This window comes from Centroberyx gerrardi, chromosome 9, assembly GCF_048128805.1.
Source record: "Centroberyx gerrardi isolate f3 chromosome 9, fCenGer3.hap1.cur.20231027, whole genome shotgun sequence".
NCBI classification, from domain to species: Eukaryota; Metazoa; Chordata; class Actinopteri; order Beryciformes; family Berycidae; genus Centroberyx; species Centroberyx gerrardi.
The window spans coordinates 19,999,623-20,016,307 of NC_136005.1; the positions used below are offsets into that span (position 1 = coordinate 19,999,623).

The 16,685-nt window shown below is 39.9% G+C and overlaps 1 protein-coding gene across 1 annotated transcript; it reads left to right on the forward strand.

Moving 5' to 3' along the window:
- The first annotated feature begins 12,119 nt into the window (after window positions 1-12,119).
- On the forward strand, window positions 12,120-15,340 carry LOC139932469 (uncharacterized). The gene is made up of 3 exons (XM_071926264.2): window positions 12,120-12,258; window positions 13,543-13,739; window positions 13,977-15,340. Coding segments are annotated over exons 1-3 (417 nt in total). The 5' UTR covers window positions 12,120-12,256; the 3' UTR covers window positions 14,195-15,340.
- Window positions 15,341-16,685: the final 1,345 nt, after the last annotated feature.

The following is a 16,685-nucleotide window of genomic DNA, read 5'->3' on the forward strand; positions in this document are numbered from 1 at the left end:
GTAGTGCCTGCCGCCATGCCAAGTATGGAAAAATCCCCTGTTGAACACTAGAGGCAAAACGCTGAATAATTGTATTTTGCAACATCAGAATGAATATGTGACAGGTGGGGCACTTTGCGATGGAGGGAGATATTATTACACCATGTAATGAGCTGAAAATACAGTTTTATCTGAAAGACACTGAATTTTTATGTTACCATTTTGAAGACTTTTCCCCTCTAAGGGTATTATTATAAGTCATGTCTTTCCTCCCTTGTCTGCGACATCCACACTAAGCCAGTTGGAATGGGATATAGATATATGCCTTATGTAGCCCAATGGGGTACAATTTAAAAAGAATAGTCTACTTATGTAAAATAGAAAATCCTTCAAATGAAGCTTTTACTTAGGGGTTGCATTGAAACCACATAGTTTAAAGCATTTTTTTTATTCAACTATGTCACTCATCAACAATTTGTAGGCTGCAGTAGCCTAGAGGTTAGAGAAGCAGGCTTATGAAGCCAGTCTTATAAATAAACATTAAAAAGATGTTGTTAGAAATCATAATCTGATAAGTGTGACTCATTGGGCCTTTCAATATAGGAGCAGGATTTCATGTGGAATACAAATTAGAAACTATTTGAAGTGAGTTGCATCGCAGTCCATCATTAGCACAACTGCTACTGAGGTGCTGTGTAATTAACAGTACATGTTGCGAGCGTTCTGGCATGGCAACACTGGAATATTTAGAGCGACGCTTGACTCATTACCGTGTCTTTTGAGTTTCTTTCTCATTCTCCAACCAATAAATATGGTCTCTCCAGATCCATAATGGCATTCTTCCAATTGGAGGACATTAGTGAAAAATAACAGACTTTTAGGAGTCCTACCTTCCCGTCTATTAATGATTCTTGTGCTCAATGCTTGACAGTGATGGACTCCCCCTGCCTCCACCCTCTACCCCTTTCAGTTCCAATTTTCTTTATTGGCATAACACACTCACTCTCTCGCTGTCCCTCTCTCTCCCTCTCCCTCTCTCTTCCCCTCCCTCTCCTTTTTCTTTTTTGTAACGCTGTGCTCCATCTTCCTCTGGGATCCTTTCCTCACAGAGCACAGTAAATGTGAGAAATGAGCCAGTTTGGACAACTCGACTTCACAGTTTTATGCAAAACAATTGGTCAAAACTCTCTTTTTCCATACATTTTCTTCATATACTTCACATTATAATGTTAAGAATATAAACATAAGAAGACAAAAATAAGCATACATAGAAGCACAAGGCATCAGATTTTGATTTTCAGTCCAGTGGCTGACAGCATTGGATTAAAAAGATGGGCTCCTGGCATAAAGAAGATATGATATTCCATATTTGACTGATATTTTAGGGTTTGAGTGAAGACGTTTTAGAGCACATTGTCTCTGAATCAATCTTCCATCCACTCTCTGCTATTGACACCACAGATTATGTGGCAATCAAGCTTTCAGAGGCCTCTATATCTATCTTTCTATAATCTAATCTGTCTCTATACAATGGCCTTCCTAATGTTGGTCTATATTATCTCCCTCCTCTTTTGCGGAAACTCTCTGGTAAGTGCCACTCACATTTTCGATTCTGCTCTGCTGGAACCTCCTTTGTCTTTTCTGGTTTAAGGTATTGTCTACAAATTGTTTTGAAAAATGTCATTTTTAGTGTATAAAAAGCTTGAATCATTGGTATTTATCATTAAACACTGTTGTCCTATTAGTTGTCTCAAGCTAAATATAAAATGTATCTTATAAACACTGCACATAACTTGAAAATGATAGTTCATATATTCACTGCTGTTTGAAATCTGATGTCTGCAGCTTTATTCATTGATTAATTTACTTACAAATCTGACCATGCAAACTGACAGCATATTTAGTAGTGACCACACAAATAAGTGCTGCATGTACCTCCTATTGATTTCTCCGTAGGTGAAATGCATCCACAGCAAAACCATTATGGAAATAACACTACAGGGAAACAAATGTATGGTTGGCCTTTTCCAATCAATAGTTTGTGGCTTTCATTTCAGCTCTGGGTGATGCATTTCTATCTCTGGGACAATATTGACCCTTTGTGAGGGGAGAGAGTTAGACAAACATGGCTAATGAGGTGATATTGATTGTGGCTGCTGTGACAGCTATTAATTAGAGAATGACTGGGAACTGTGGCTGTATGCTGAGGTGGGTGGGAAGAATCAGGCTTCCTTGTTCTGATTTAGCTCCTTTGTCTAAACCCACCCACACCCATGGCTACAGAGCCTGAATATCTGAACTGTATTAACCCTGAGAGTTCAGTGTAACTACAGACTGTATCCACGCAATTCCAGGATACACACACATACAGTTACACACTGATGCCTGATGTTCCAACACTGAGGGAGAGAGGAGATTAAAGCTGATCAAGAACAGAGGCCATTACTGTTCTGACACTTGGTTTTTGCAGCCTGCACACCATTCATCCATTATGCATGATTATAAAGCTATCCCTCAGAGGTTGCCGGTTAATGGGCTCCGTTGGCTGCTGTGCAGAGCCAAGACCACGGACAAAAACAGAGTCACAAAGAATGGAGTGGGCTGGGGTGAGTGAGCAACAGAGAGATAATGAAGAATTTCCCTCGCACGTTGACCAGACAAGACAAATATTGGATTAATAGCCTTGTGCATGCAAAGAGTGATCAGTGGTATTCCAGGTAACGCGCTGATGGAAAAGGGCTACCTGTGTATCCTCTCCTTGCCGAGAATAACGCACCAGTAGCTCAGCACAGCATGTTCTCTCTACTTCTCACAGGACACAGACTCTCTGAAGGAAAGGGATGTCACACTATCTGCACAAACACTACAAGATCTGACTCATCGCAGTCCAGACAGCAGGCACTCACAGGACCCCCCACCCCCACTACACCCCCCCCCCCCAGCCCCCCCCCACCCCTTCCCACAACACGCACCTCGATGCTGACTCAATACTGCGACATTACTACATGTGAACATTACTTTGTCAGCAGTTGTTCAGTCAGGATGCTGTATATCCATGAGGCAATAAGAATGTTTAATATATGTCGTTAAAAAGCAAAGGATCCACACACAAATCATGTGCTACACACACACACACAAATATATGCACACACATTATTCCTGCTATAGCACGGACTGTAGCTTCCTCTCAGTGGGAATCCCTGCCCAGTTTTGAACCAACAAGTCTGAGCTGTAACATCGGGCTGACATTACATTGCGTACATTATTTAGGCCGGAAATGGGACAAACTCTTCTCTCATGTTCTTAAGAAATAAGAATCTATTTCAAAGGGAGAGGGGAAGATGCATCTCCAGCATGAATTTTGCAAGGCTCGCTGTTCTATGGCAAGATCGTGTGATGTAAACTAATTTTAAGTATAATAGGCCATATTTATAAAGCCTATTAAATCTGCTCTGAAATCTATAATCTTGTTATACTGGCTGTTCACCGAATTTCAAGTGTTATACTTAATAATATTTAATATTGCCATTCAACTGGAAGTACAAAGTGCGCTCACTCTGACCGTCTCTCATGTGGTACTGTTTCTGTGATGTGGGATGTGTGTGCCTGTGCTTTCAATGGGACATTATGCAGCATCATTTGAATTTGGACAATAAAGTGTCAACAGTAACAGTTAATAAGTTACTTATGACCAGGAATGGAATTTCACAAAACTATACATGACCTAACAGTCCCTATTAAAATGGAGTTCTGAGTGTGAAATACAGAAGATAACAATATAAAATTTGATACATATATTGTTTTGGAGAGGTTATATTTATAGCATGAGTACATGGCATCTGCTTAAAACTTCCTCCTGAAATACAAGTGGAAATTAAGAAAACCCACAGCAATGCCATCAAAGAAATGTCAAAAGTAGGGACATTACAGCTTGGTGATTGTGCCAATATCAGATTGCAGAATATTCATTCTCACTGTCAGTATACTTTCGTTTTTGTTCATCCTGCAAAAATGGACTGAATTTTTCAAAAAGCACTTAAGCACTTACATGGTGAAGATCAGTCTCACCAGATGTTAATGTTTAATACCAAGCTGAGTGATGTGAAGCACTCATTTGGCACCATACTTTGTTACTCACTTTTACTTTTATACTGACTTCAGGCGTATTTGTTCTAGATGTTTGAAGTATCTAAGTGGTTTGGACAAAACAAATGCACAATGCAAAGACATACAAAACAAAATCATCTTTTAAGACTTCACAGTTTTGAGGGAGATGGGCATGTATAATTGTCACTTTAAGTGAGCAAGTGCAGAGAAGAGCTTGATCCCAAGAAGTTACAAATTGAATGAGACAAGCCTGTGTTCAAAATAAATATGCAAGATTTGTTTTCCACACATATAGGTCTTCCACATAAAATATTCACCAATCTGTAGTTGATTGTAAAATATTAAGATACAGATTTAAAGCGTTGTAAAGTCTTGATGTGAATACATTGCTACAAATATACTAAATTAGTGGCCTGTAGGGCTCATCAGCTTTTGTATTTCAGTGGAAATAGCTTCTCTCTTAGGATCACCGAATGACACTTCTTAAGCTGTCACTGGAAGGCTGCGGTGGCCTAGAAAACTGAGCGATGGTGGTGGCCATCCCTTGAGACTGGCTGTCTCTCCCTCTATTCACTGCACTTGACAGCTTTGTGTTTTCACAGTGAGCAGCATGGACAGCAAGCAAGCAGCAGCGGCAGCTGAGAGGGACCCAAACTTAACAAAAATTGCTGAAGCAATTGTTGGAGCTGAGTGGGTCAGAGACAGATGCAGCCAGGTTTTAAAGAAAACAGTGGCATATTCAGTTAAAATAGCCTGATGATGGAGGGAGGCATTATCACCCCTTTATTTACCAATACAGGGAACGCTATAGGTTGACTTTCTGTGAATGCATGATCTAACTGAGTGGTTCCTAAAGTGGGGTCCTGGGACCTCCAGATGTCCTTTAGGGGCTTCCAGGCTGTCCCCAGCATAATGAGGAATAGTTTAATTTCACTTACTATAGAATACTGTTCTGATTATAGCTTTCACTATCCCCACTGTGGTTATCACCTACAGTACAGTTATTCAATTCTATCCTAAATCATGTTCTTCAAAATCTTTAGGACAAATCATATCAAATGTTGGTCTGTGGTTTAATGTGCAGCCTATCAGTTTGGGGTGGCATGACATGCAAACGTTTGGGAACGGTTGGCCGAACTGAATCAGGGTAAAGCAGCCTAACACTCAAATGCATTTGTTTTTCCTGTCTTTTTTATTCGTCTGCACAAAACACTATATTATAAGAGCGTGCCTATGCCTACCCAACAACAACAATCAATCAAAACAATAATCGTTTTCAATACAAGACGATGATAAAAGTTTTACTGCAACACGCAGCCTCTTGAATATATGACTGTACATCGGCCGGTTAACATTAGTAGTCCTGTCTACCAGCTGGATGAATCATGGAGCTGGTTGCTACAGCAACGGGGATTAGGGGGATGGTTGATTCCTGCCGAGGCATCAAGCATCAAGTGACTTACCTATGATTCCGTATATGCAACAAAGTCTTATAATAGCCTACCTGCAAATTGTCGTCCATTAATATGCAACATGGCAAGATGGCAGTCAAATGATCTGAAAATTAACGTTAATCAAATAGGCAAGAGGCATCGTCGTCGCTTAGATCTACCTTTAACCACTGAGTGGCTGCTGTATAACGCCAGACCGTAGCCTACTGTACTGAAATGGACACACACCTAAGTAAATCCCCAATTGTTAGTATTTTAAACAGGAGTGAAGAGGGGTTTCCCAGAAGCTTACCTGGATGTAGACGGGCTTTCTGAGGCACCCCCATGGAAACAGAGCTCTTGCCATGGCAAATACAGAACATCTCACATCAGCCACTGAAGCAGTAAATTCACCATTCAATCTCGTGAAACGGACTTTTGAAAAATATGCTTCATATTAGGCTACGCCTCCTGGGCTACTTAGGGAATTGCCCAAATAATTTAGCGTCACTAATTCTATCGGTAATACCGTGGATGTCAGCTTTGATGCTGCAAGGCGGCAGCCTGAGCTACACGCTACAGCTGCGCCGGCGACTGCAGCAAAGTGAGTTTTATATTGGCCATTCGCATGTCCTGTCCGATATTTCAGTTTGACGAACGTGGGCATTACAAAATTATATATTTGAAAACGTAGGAGGAAGAATAACAGTTTGTCACCTTTTGTTTTTCATTTTGTAAAAGTTTTAGTGTGTTTTAGAATATCCTAAATACTAATTTCTTGATGTATCCTAATAATAGTTCCTGTCCTGAAGCGAAAAACGAAAGTTGTTTCTTAGCAACTGCCTCCTGTTTGGTCCAACCTGTACAGCACCTGCTAGCATAAACAGATGTTAGCTAGCCATATAACAAGTAAATGTTGCAATATTAGCTTGTACAAGCACCTATAACCAACATGAAGGAACAGCAAACAGGTAGCAAAGAACAGTCAATGCTTAAAAAGTTTGACCTGCAGGTTAAATCAGTTACTCAACAAGTTCTTTACTGAATGAATGATTCAGTGCCTAATGTTACTAACTATGAAATGAATTTAGTAAGTAAAAAATATTGTTTAGCAAAGTAAGGTTGTGGGTCAGTTGGCCAGAGGTGGAAGGGAATTAATGTTAATTCTTGTAGCTAGACCTTTGCTAACAGTTAAGTTTGAGCTTACTTGTAGCATTTTGATGGAACTTTACAATTTTACTCCACTAACACATTTCAAACACATTAACTACTTAGTGCATTAGTAAAGTTTGTCACTAAACTCTCACTTGCGGGAAGCTTACATAAGAGGAGGATCTTGTTGGCTACACCTCTATCAGAAAATGTCCATTTAGGATGACGATGATCTCAGTGGAAGATCAGAAAGGTCTCCTGAGTGTCTTTCTCGGAGGGAAAATGGAGTCTAAAAGCTCACAGTCAGAAGCAGGCTTATCTAGTAGGAGGAGCACAAAGTCTGGTACAAGAGAACAGACTGTGAACTAGAAGCACTGCAGCTTCAAAACACAAATCTGCCAAATGCATTTTAGGGCTTAGGCTACATCTGCATTAAATGGATGTCTTTCCTCCTGTCAGTGGATATTCTTTAACTGTGAGAAAGCAGGGCTAACAGGTGTAAAATCCCCCTGACAACTCTTATTTATGTGCTTGCATGCTGTCAGGCCTGTCTGTTAACATTAGCATTATCATGACACTTAAAAGCAGAGATTTCAGGTTTATCGTTTCTCATTTTGGACTTCTGGCGCACTGCAATGATAAATGCTGCAAATTCCTTAAGTGTATAAGATTTCTCATCCTATCTTATATTTGATAAGATTTGTGTTCTTGGTTCTACTGTAGGATATAAGAGCTGTAGTGTGTGTCTTATGAAGGACGAGATACACCGGGTGTTGAAGCTGAGGTTGAGTCTCAAGGGAGCACAGTAAGGGAAGGTACTGCGTACTCAATACAGCACATACCACATACAGCACATGTGTAGTCATCCATCAAAAAGAGAACTTAGCCTTTTGGCTGTTTGTTAGGCTACTTTTCAATGATTGTATTTCATGAAAAACATTGTCACAGAAGACAGATTGAGGCACAAGAATTAAGAAGTAACATGGCAAAGCTGTGATAGTTGTATAATTGCTAAATCCTTTTCCAGAGATACAGAGAGATCGTTAGAATAGACACAAACAAAGCTGGCGCCAAAGACCAGACTATTGGATTCACTGGAAGAGGAGCTACTGTAAGAGTTAGAGGACAGAAATTGCATGGGAAAAGGTATTTGCTGTGATTATGTAATGTCGATTACCTTGAGGCACTTTGTTTGAGTGGGATGATCAGATAAAATATTCTATTTCCATATACCACCAACAAGTCAAACGACAAAGACATAAAGCCCGTATTGATGCAGAGAGGAAAGCAGTGTTTTAAGTTTTGTTCTTGCCAGCAATGCTGGCAGGCACCAGTGTCTTTGGATGTCCAGTTAACTCACAAGAGCATGTTGAGGGACAATATGTTTAACTAAGCTGGCAGAGGACGATGTTTCATTTAATTTCTGTGGCAGTGCTACTCTAGATGTTTGTTGAATGTGGGCCTATAATTGTTAATCATGTTTAGTATTACTGACATGAAATAAACTTACCATTCACTCACCAATTGCAATTTCAATTTCTGTGTTATCGCATAAAACTGAACTGTTGGAAGTATGGAGTTGTATAGGAGAAATGGATGGTTAATTATTTGACATGTTTACAGTTAGTTACTCTGTGACTTGTAGTACACTACAAGTACTTGCTCTGCCTCATAAGTAGAGTGGCATCATTTGAGGCAGGTATCATTTGATCAGAGTGGTTTGGGGTTTTTCCACTGTGCTGAGGTGACACGGGGGTGGCGTTTGTTACTTGAGATATAGTGAGGTCATCAATATATGCCTGTATCATCATGCATTTGTTAAAGTCTGATGTAGTGAAGGCCTCCTCCACAAACATAGACTTTTAGAATTTATTTAGACATTGGAAAAGGTCATCATGCGATTTTAATTTACCATTCCTTAACAATAAGGAATTGTAAATTGTAAAGAATTGGAAATAATTAATTCTTGTTTAGCCTAATAGTCTACAACTACTAATTATATTGTCATTTCACTACCATCCACCACAACTCAATAAACAGAACTAAAAGACAAACATGTCATTAACTCAGTTACACAACACATCCAGAATTTTTCCATGCCCACTTTTAAGTACGCCTTCACTACAAAACACAGCCTTTTAATGTATTCAGCACCTGAGTATATCATTGAGTTGCTTCATCCATACCAGACCACAAGGTCCCTTAGGTCTTCCAACCAAGGTCTCTTGGTTGTTCCAATATGCAGACTGAAGTCAAAAGGTGATAAAGCTTTTGCAGCAATGGCACCTAGACTGTGGAACAGTCTGCCTCCGTTTGTAAGATTGTCTGAATCCGTTACTACTTTTAAATCACGTCTCAAGACACATTTTTATGGTTTGGCTTTTAACTGATTGTACTTCTGTGTTTCTGTCTGTTTCCATTTTCTCTGTAAAGCACTTTGTAAACTCTGTTTTTTGAAAAGTGCTATATAAATAAAGTTTATTATTATTATTATTATTATTATTATTATTATCCAAACTATGAACCACACATTGTATCAAATCAAGTAAAACCAGCCCCCCCTCCCCCCCTTCTTAGTGCAGACCTCTCAGAGAACAGATCATACGTAGCTAAAAAGACACATTTAATTGTCAAAACAATGCTTTCAGTAGCCCACAATTTCAATCTCATAACAGTGCAATACTTTAATTGCAATACTTTAATAATATAAAATGGGAATATACAAGTGTGGGAATAGTCAGTAGAATTCATAATAGCATAAAAAGCCAATAGTATGTTTTGCCGGTTTACAATCATCCATGACGAAAATGAGGGGGAAAAAAGCCTGATGCAATAGTTCATGACAGACTGGGGCAGTTAATGTTGGATCAAATAAATGGCGATATGCATGCTAAAAATAAAAATGTTCTACTAAAGGGAAATGTTGCTTAAAGGTATTGCTCTCCATAATTAAGGTAATCATAATAACTGATAATCAAAACCTGCAGTCAATCCTGATACAGAGCTGACCCAAGAAAAAGTAGCTGTGATTAGTCTTCCCCCTTGTGGCGACTGCCATGTATTACAGCTACAGAGAAAAACCATCCATCTGATAGCGTATCAGAAACAACTGGAAGAGAGGGCTATATCATTTTTATCAACTGTGGAGAACGATGGTGAATTACAGCTGAATGTGATGACAGTTGCGAAATGTGTGCACTCATATGAGGGAGAGTGACAGACTTATAGTAATGTGAAAAATGAATGAAGCCAAAGAGAAGGATCTCCAGGAAGTAATGGAGGATTCCAAGAGGACTTACTCTGAGTGCAAGAGAAGTGTAATGTCACAAATCTTTTTTTAGTGATCCAGGGTGTTGTGAGCACTGTGATACCCATCTGTTCAGCTGCAGCAGGATCAGAGGTATTTTCAGAAAGCAACGCTAGAGAGAGGCTTCTTCTCACCACAGGACAAGAGAGTAGAGCGGACAGACTTAAAAACTCCCTCACCCAGTTCAAACACTCAACCGTGTTTCAATGTTTATCTCACTGATTGATTTGCAAGGTTATCCCTCTTGTGAACCTTGTAAGAAAATCAAGTTAACATTTGGTAGCACTTTTTTTTTTTCTGCAATGAGTTTGTCATATCAATATTTGGGAGTCAGAGATGAAAGCCAAACAAGATCAGGAGGCCTTGCGCACTCTTTGAGCTGAGATGGAAGAGGCTACAGCAAAGGTCAGACTGCAGTTATTACTGGAGTTGTTCCCTTCCAACATCAATGACTTACGTCTCCACCATACTCTCAAACTCTGTCAGTACACCTCAACATTCACTTTCCTCAGAAGTAGACATGTTTCTAAAGGCAGTGAATTAACTCACTGTTTAGGAGGCAGAGGTAATAATCCAAACAACAAAAGTCTATGAGGGTGAGATTCCTCTCCAAACATTTTTTTTTTTTACATCACAGACAAATCATAATTATGTATGGAATGTCATTTCTGGAATTATACTGTTTTCACTGTATATTACAGAGCAAACTCCTTTCAGTGTGTATCATGCAAAATATTAGATAAACCTTTTCTTGATGAGCATGTGGAATGGAGACCTTCAACATTATTTGGAATGCCTTTCATTCCCCACTCTACTGTCTCTGATGTGGTTCTGTTAGGTTTTTGGAGACCGCATTATCAATGTGTCACAGTGATTTTAACTGCTGAGCAGATTGAGGCAGCAAAGGACTGGTATGACAGCGAAAATCCAAAGAAGCATGATGAGGAAGCCATTAAATAACACATTTCCTGTCAACTGACCCAATTTCGTTTTAAAGGGTTAGAATATTGTATGCAATGTTTGACCACAACAATGTAATCTGACATAAATATTCTTACATTACAGGACCAGGGTCAGATGTTGATGATGCTGTCTGCATTTTTTTTTTTTTTTGTCACATGAGCATGTCTGGGGGTTTCGGAAACACAAACACTCCATTGTAGATAAGCGTACCAAACTATATTCACTCACATTCTTCCTCTTAAAACACAGCAGGCTTTTATGGGTCGCTCCACAGACTGAATCACCCCAAAGCAAAGGATGTTTTTTTCCTGAAATAGATGTCATATCACTTAATAGCTTGCTGTTTTATTTCTTCTGTTTTGAAAATTACAGCGGTTTAGAACTTGGATTCCTGTACAGGGTAAAAGAAACAGCATGTTTGAGTGAGGTAAAGCACAATCATGAGTAAGACATAAAAACACATATTTTTGCATTGGTACTTTATTGTAGCCTATAGCAATTTATCAGTGGTTGTAATTGATTCACAGTGGATCAAGATGTTTCCAAGTGATGTTTCTGAGTGTGTGTGTTTTAATAGGTCACCAGCCTGAAGGAGGAGCTGGAGAAAGAGAAAACATTTGTCTCACAGGAACAGGAGATGGGAGAGAGAGCTGAAAGACCAGGAAGCCAGTGGCCATCCAATTTTACATTCAGTTTCTATTAGACATTAGTATTAGATTAGGGGATGAATGCCACATCTCCACTTTGTTAACCTTAAAATTATCTTAACTCAATCTAGATACTTTTGTTGGCTAACCCTTGATTCTCCTCAATGTTAGGGTGTACATTATAGGTTTCATTAGGTTTGAATCATCAAATCAAATGTCATTTTGTTTGTGCTTCTGTGGGTGGTCAGCCTGAGGACGAGCTGGAGTAAGAAAATTGCTAATTTGCAAATTTATTCTCATAATAGCACATGAAGTATGGCCCCAACCAAGAATCACTCATTGGTCCACAATCCAGATCACCTTGGGATACCCTAGGTCTATTTTTATTCACTGTAATCAGTAGTTAATGATGAATCGTAATGACTTCCTTTGCCTGACATCAATTGTCCTGTCCTGTGTGTGTTTCTGTGCATGTGACCCAGCTGAGGGAGGAGCAGCAGCTGAAGAAAGAGAAAACACTGTCCGTCAAGCTAGAGATACAGAGGGCACTAGCCGCACAGGAGCTTGAGAAATAAAGAGCACAGGCCTAGAGAGAGGTGGCAGAGAGTGCAGCAGGCCTGTCTGCTGGGAGCGATGCATGAGAAAGAGACCCTGCAGCAGTCCAGCACATCATGTGAGACAACACTCTACCCTTGTGCCAGACCACCACTAATTGGTTGTTATAGCTGCTATAAATTGTGATCAAACTTTCCATTTTTCCCCATCACTCACGGCTCTCTCTGACCGCCATCTGGGAATAACCATGTCTAGTGTGAGAATAATTTAGATAGAGCCTGAAGAGCTCTTCCTTTACTTTTGCTCATGTAGGTCACTGACATAAAAAAGACATTTCCTTGAAAATTGAATGTAGCATGTAATGAGATTAAATATGTGCTAGTTCAGGCACTCTAGACCTTTGGATGTTCTAATAGCTGCTCTTGTCTCTTGACATGTGATCATTAAGACAGAAAGCTTGGCTATGCAGTGTATTTGTGCCTGCCTTACTTGAAACATGTTTAGCTTCTGTTTGTTTCTTTTTTTATCACAGGCTTTCTTTGTTTGGTGTTAGCTATTTCGTTTCAGTTAAATGTTTGAAGCCTCTGAGGGCCACAGGACATAATTGCTACAGCTTTCAAAGCACATTATTCACACTAGTATAGTATTGTGAATACTATTGTTGCTATTATGCTCCCATCACATGCAATACAGTCTTGTTCAGCGCATGTTTTCCAGCAGTGTTCAATAGGGAGCTAATTCTTATTATCATAAAGATATCCCTTAATTGTGCATAATTGTTGTGTGTGTCTTTGACAACACATGCAGTGAGAAATGTGTCACTGCAAATTGGACTGTGCTCACAGTTTTGGATTGTAACAGAATACAATCTCTAATCTGAAGACCTCATGAAATGTTGGGGTGAATTTCTGTGTATTTCAGTCAAATCAACATTTCACTTGTTTGAAATGCCTCAATTCCCAAGGGTCTGGATTAGCCGGGTACCTTTGTAATGTTTTCTAAAATATTTTGCTCTTCCCTTTAACTTGGGCTTCAGTGAGTGAGTGTAAAATGTCCTTTTGCTCAGGGTGATATGAAGTCTTGTGACTCACCCGATTGTAATGGTGAGTACTGAGAGCTGGCTGTTTTCAGATGATTTCCTGACATGTGCTAGGGCGTTAGGCTATAAAAAGGCAAGTATCACCAGCGGTGCAGTTTATTTGTAAGCGACAGAAGGAGTAGTTTATGCTGTTCAGAGGATTCAAGTGAAGAACATCAGCGAGTGTAGAGGCATCATAACCATTGCTATCGCTCCGCTTTGAAGAATCATCGCACTGCTTGAGACTTGTTCACTGTGGTGCTTAGCTGTTGTGTAGTAGGTCGCTCAGTGCTGCTGTGTTGATTTCCCGGGTGTGTTAGTTAGGCTTTTGACACTGGACATGAGTAAGTGTCCGAGTGAGCTGACTGAGAGGGAGCAGGAGTTACTGAAAGTTCGGCGAGACAGTGACACTAAAGCCGCTGAACTGGTCAAGATGGAGAAGATGCTGCAGCAGACCAAGGACCTGTTTGACAAGAAGGCTGAGTCTGGTCCAGAAAACAAGGGTTACCAAGAGAACATGGGTCTGTATCAGAATCACCAAACATGTTAAAAGGTGCATGCATGGGTAATGTAATGGTATCTTTGTATTTGTACCTGTTCACTTTCATCATGACTTGACTGCCTTCGTAACTTGAGCTCCCCATTCTATCCCTGTTTATTTTGATAGGCCTTAGATTTTCAAGTTATAGTGCTCCTGTATCATAAAGGCTCTTGGTTAGTGGTTGTAGTTTCTGATTGTGTCTCCCGGTCTGTTGTAGTGGAGGACCTAGAGGAAAAAGTGCGTTCCAGCAGACGGTACAGGAGAAACTCCCTCCACCACACACAGATGTTGGAGAGCCAGATGAAAACAGTGAAAGGCGAGCTGGTAGACACGTTGGACCACCTTCAGGAGTTACGCAATGTCTTGCGCCGGTCACAGCAGAAAGCAGAAGAGCGTAAAGCCGCCATGGAGAAACTGGCCGCAGGGCTCAGGTGAGCCACCAGCTCTGCAGCCTCTCATCGCTTTTGATTTTCGGTGAGATCTCGACCTTTTCAAGCTCCGCTACGCCAATCAAGTTTTAATGTCTGACCCAGCATCATGCGTCCCCCTCAACAAAGCTGTGCAGAGGTTACATCTAACAAGACGGCGCCCACACCCTGGAGAGTGGTTCAATGGTAGCACAAAGAAACTTGAGCTGCTGTGTTGGTCCTCACTCTGTTCTCCTCCACGTCAACAACGAGGCTATGACACCTCAAAGCTTGCCATCAAAAAGCTAATGTCAAAAGACTTAACTTCTCTAATTATGTAACCTGCGTCTGACAAATCATTAGAAATAGCTTCTTATTCTGTGCAATCCTCCATTTTTGCTCTTCTCACATTAACCTCAGCGCCAAGTTTAAAAGTTTGGTGTTGATAAATACTGTGAACTTTTTTTCTTTTGTTACTTTTTTCCCAGCATTTGATTCTCTGTATGTCCTATGTGGAAACAATACTCAATTTAAGCCGATTCAAAATGACCCTGCACACACCAGTGGGAAAGGCATTGAATGGCTCTGAAACATGTATGAAGTATTGTGCTCCAGATGTTATGAAATATTTTTTTTTTTTCCGAGTGATGTTATGAAAGATGGAGACCGCACATGCTCTCATCTCAGAAGCAATAATCAGTGGTATACAGCCCTTAAAAATATTTCCTGATCAACTCTGAGGAATGTTTCCTATGGTTTGCCCTTGACCTCAGTACATCTTTGTATGCTCATCCGTTTATGAAAAGAAAATATCTGTATGATTTTGGCTTTATTTGGAAGTTTTCCCTCTGCTTCCCTGGGATCAGCGCTCTCTTATTGTTTCATGAACCCAGCTTTTGCTCATCTTCCAACATGTAATCTTTTACAGCACCCGTGAAACTCCCAGACTGCCAATATGTTACATTGTGAATTGTGTTTTCTGATGGAATGCTGGCAGTTAGTTGACTAATTGGTCATTATGATCTCATTATGATTTTTGCATGTTGTATGAATTGTTTCCTGGAAAATGATGTATCTCCAGTGTCACAACAGAAAATATGCCTTGGGCTGTGATAAACAATACAGATGCCATTTTGTGTTTATACCTTTGCAGGACAAAAATATAGAAAACATAGGAAAACTGTTCAAATTTGTCCATTAAATGTACTATTTGAAAAATCTTTTTGGGGTGACACTCCTAAAACACACAGATAATGTCCTGGGACATCATACCTAGGGCTCACTCTTATGTGGATGGATTATTATATTAGAGACAGAGTTTGACACAGAGCTGTATTACTTTGCTGCAACACCGATTTCCCAGATGACAGAGAAGCGTCTTCAGTACTGCTGAGAATATTGCAGTGTTTTGACTTTGACTGTGGGATCAATGGTCTATTGTCTTTTCCCTGCAGTGAATCATCTGAAAGCCTTATTCATGTCTTCCCTGTGGCAAAGACATGATCTCACTTAATTTAGCACTGCTTGTTTTACGGATTGTCACATGCTGTGAGGCTATGGGGGGGATTTCATCTGCTGGCCCTGACCAAGACATTTTACACTACAGTACCATTGTAGGGCAAAGTCATATGGAGTGTTCATTATTTATAGCTCCAGTCTGGGATTTCCTTACATGTCTTCTGATTTTGAGGAATGCTGTATGCTTGCTTCATAAGTCAAAAATAGCTCCATACCTTTGCTGTTATGAAAGTGATGAAGATTATATTATATGAATATTATATAATATGAATGTGTGCGTCCTTGTGTGGGTGCCCGTATATCTGTATATTTAACTCAGCCACACTCAAAGTGAATTGAATTGGATTCATAGTGATTTGGAGGAGAAGAAACAATAAGTTATACATAGGGACACCTAAAGAGATGCAGGAGGAAGTTGAGGAGCTTCAAAAAGCCCTACAGGCACAGCAGCACACACACACACACACACACACACACAAATACACAGAGATCCATCATCACATTGTTTTCCTGACATTGACGATCATCTTTATCATTTGTTTTCAACTTAGAGGCTGAAGTCTATTATTATAGTATAGTTTTTTTTGTGACTTTAAAGACAAACAGACCAGGGACTGGCTGTTGAGAAAGATCAAGAGGGACAAAAGCTAATTGGCCTGCAGGCGGCGCTGGAGACTTCTCAGAGAGAAGTCAAGGAAAGAAACAAGTTGATCAACTTTACTCACCTGACATTTCCTGCTTTCTCTCCTCATGAGAGAAGATCACATACCGATTATTTAAATGAATTGCCAGTTTACCATGAAATCAATGAAGCCTTGTGACTATTTAAACCTCTTAGTAATCAACAGGTATGCATCATCTGCAGTTGATAAGATAACTTTTTGTCTGTCCAGATCAGGTGAAGTTCTGACTGAGAGGTTAGGGTTGATAAGGTCACAACTACATGGAAATGAGAACCTGAAAAAGCACTGTGAGCTCACCTATTACAAAAAGTAAATCTC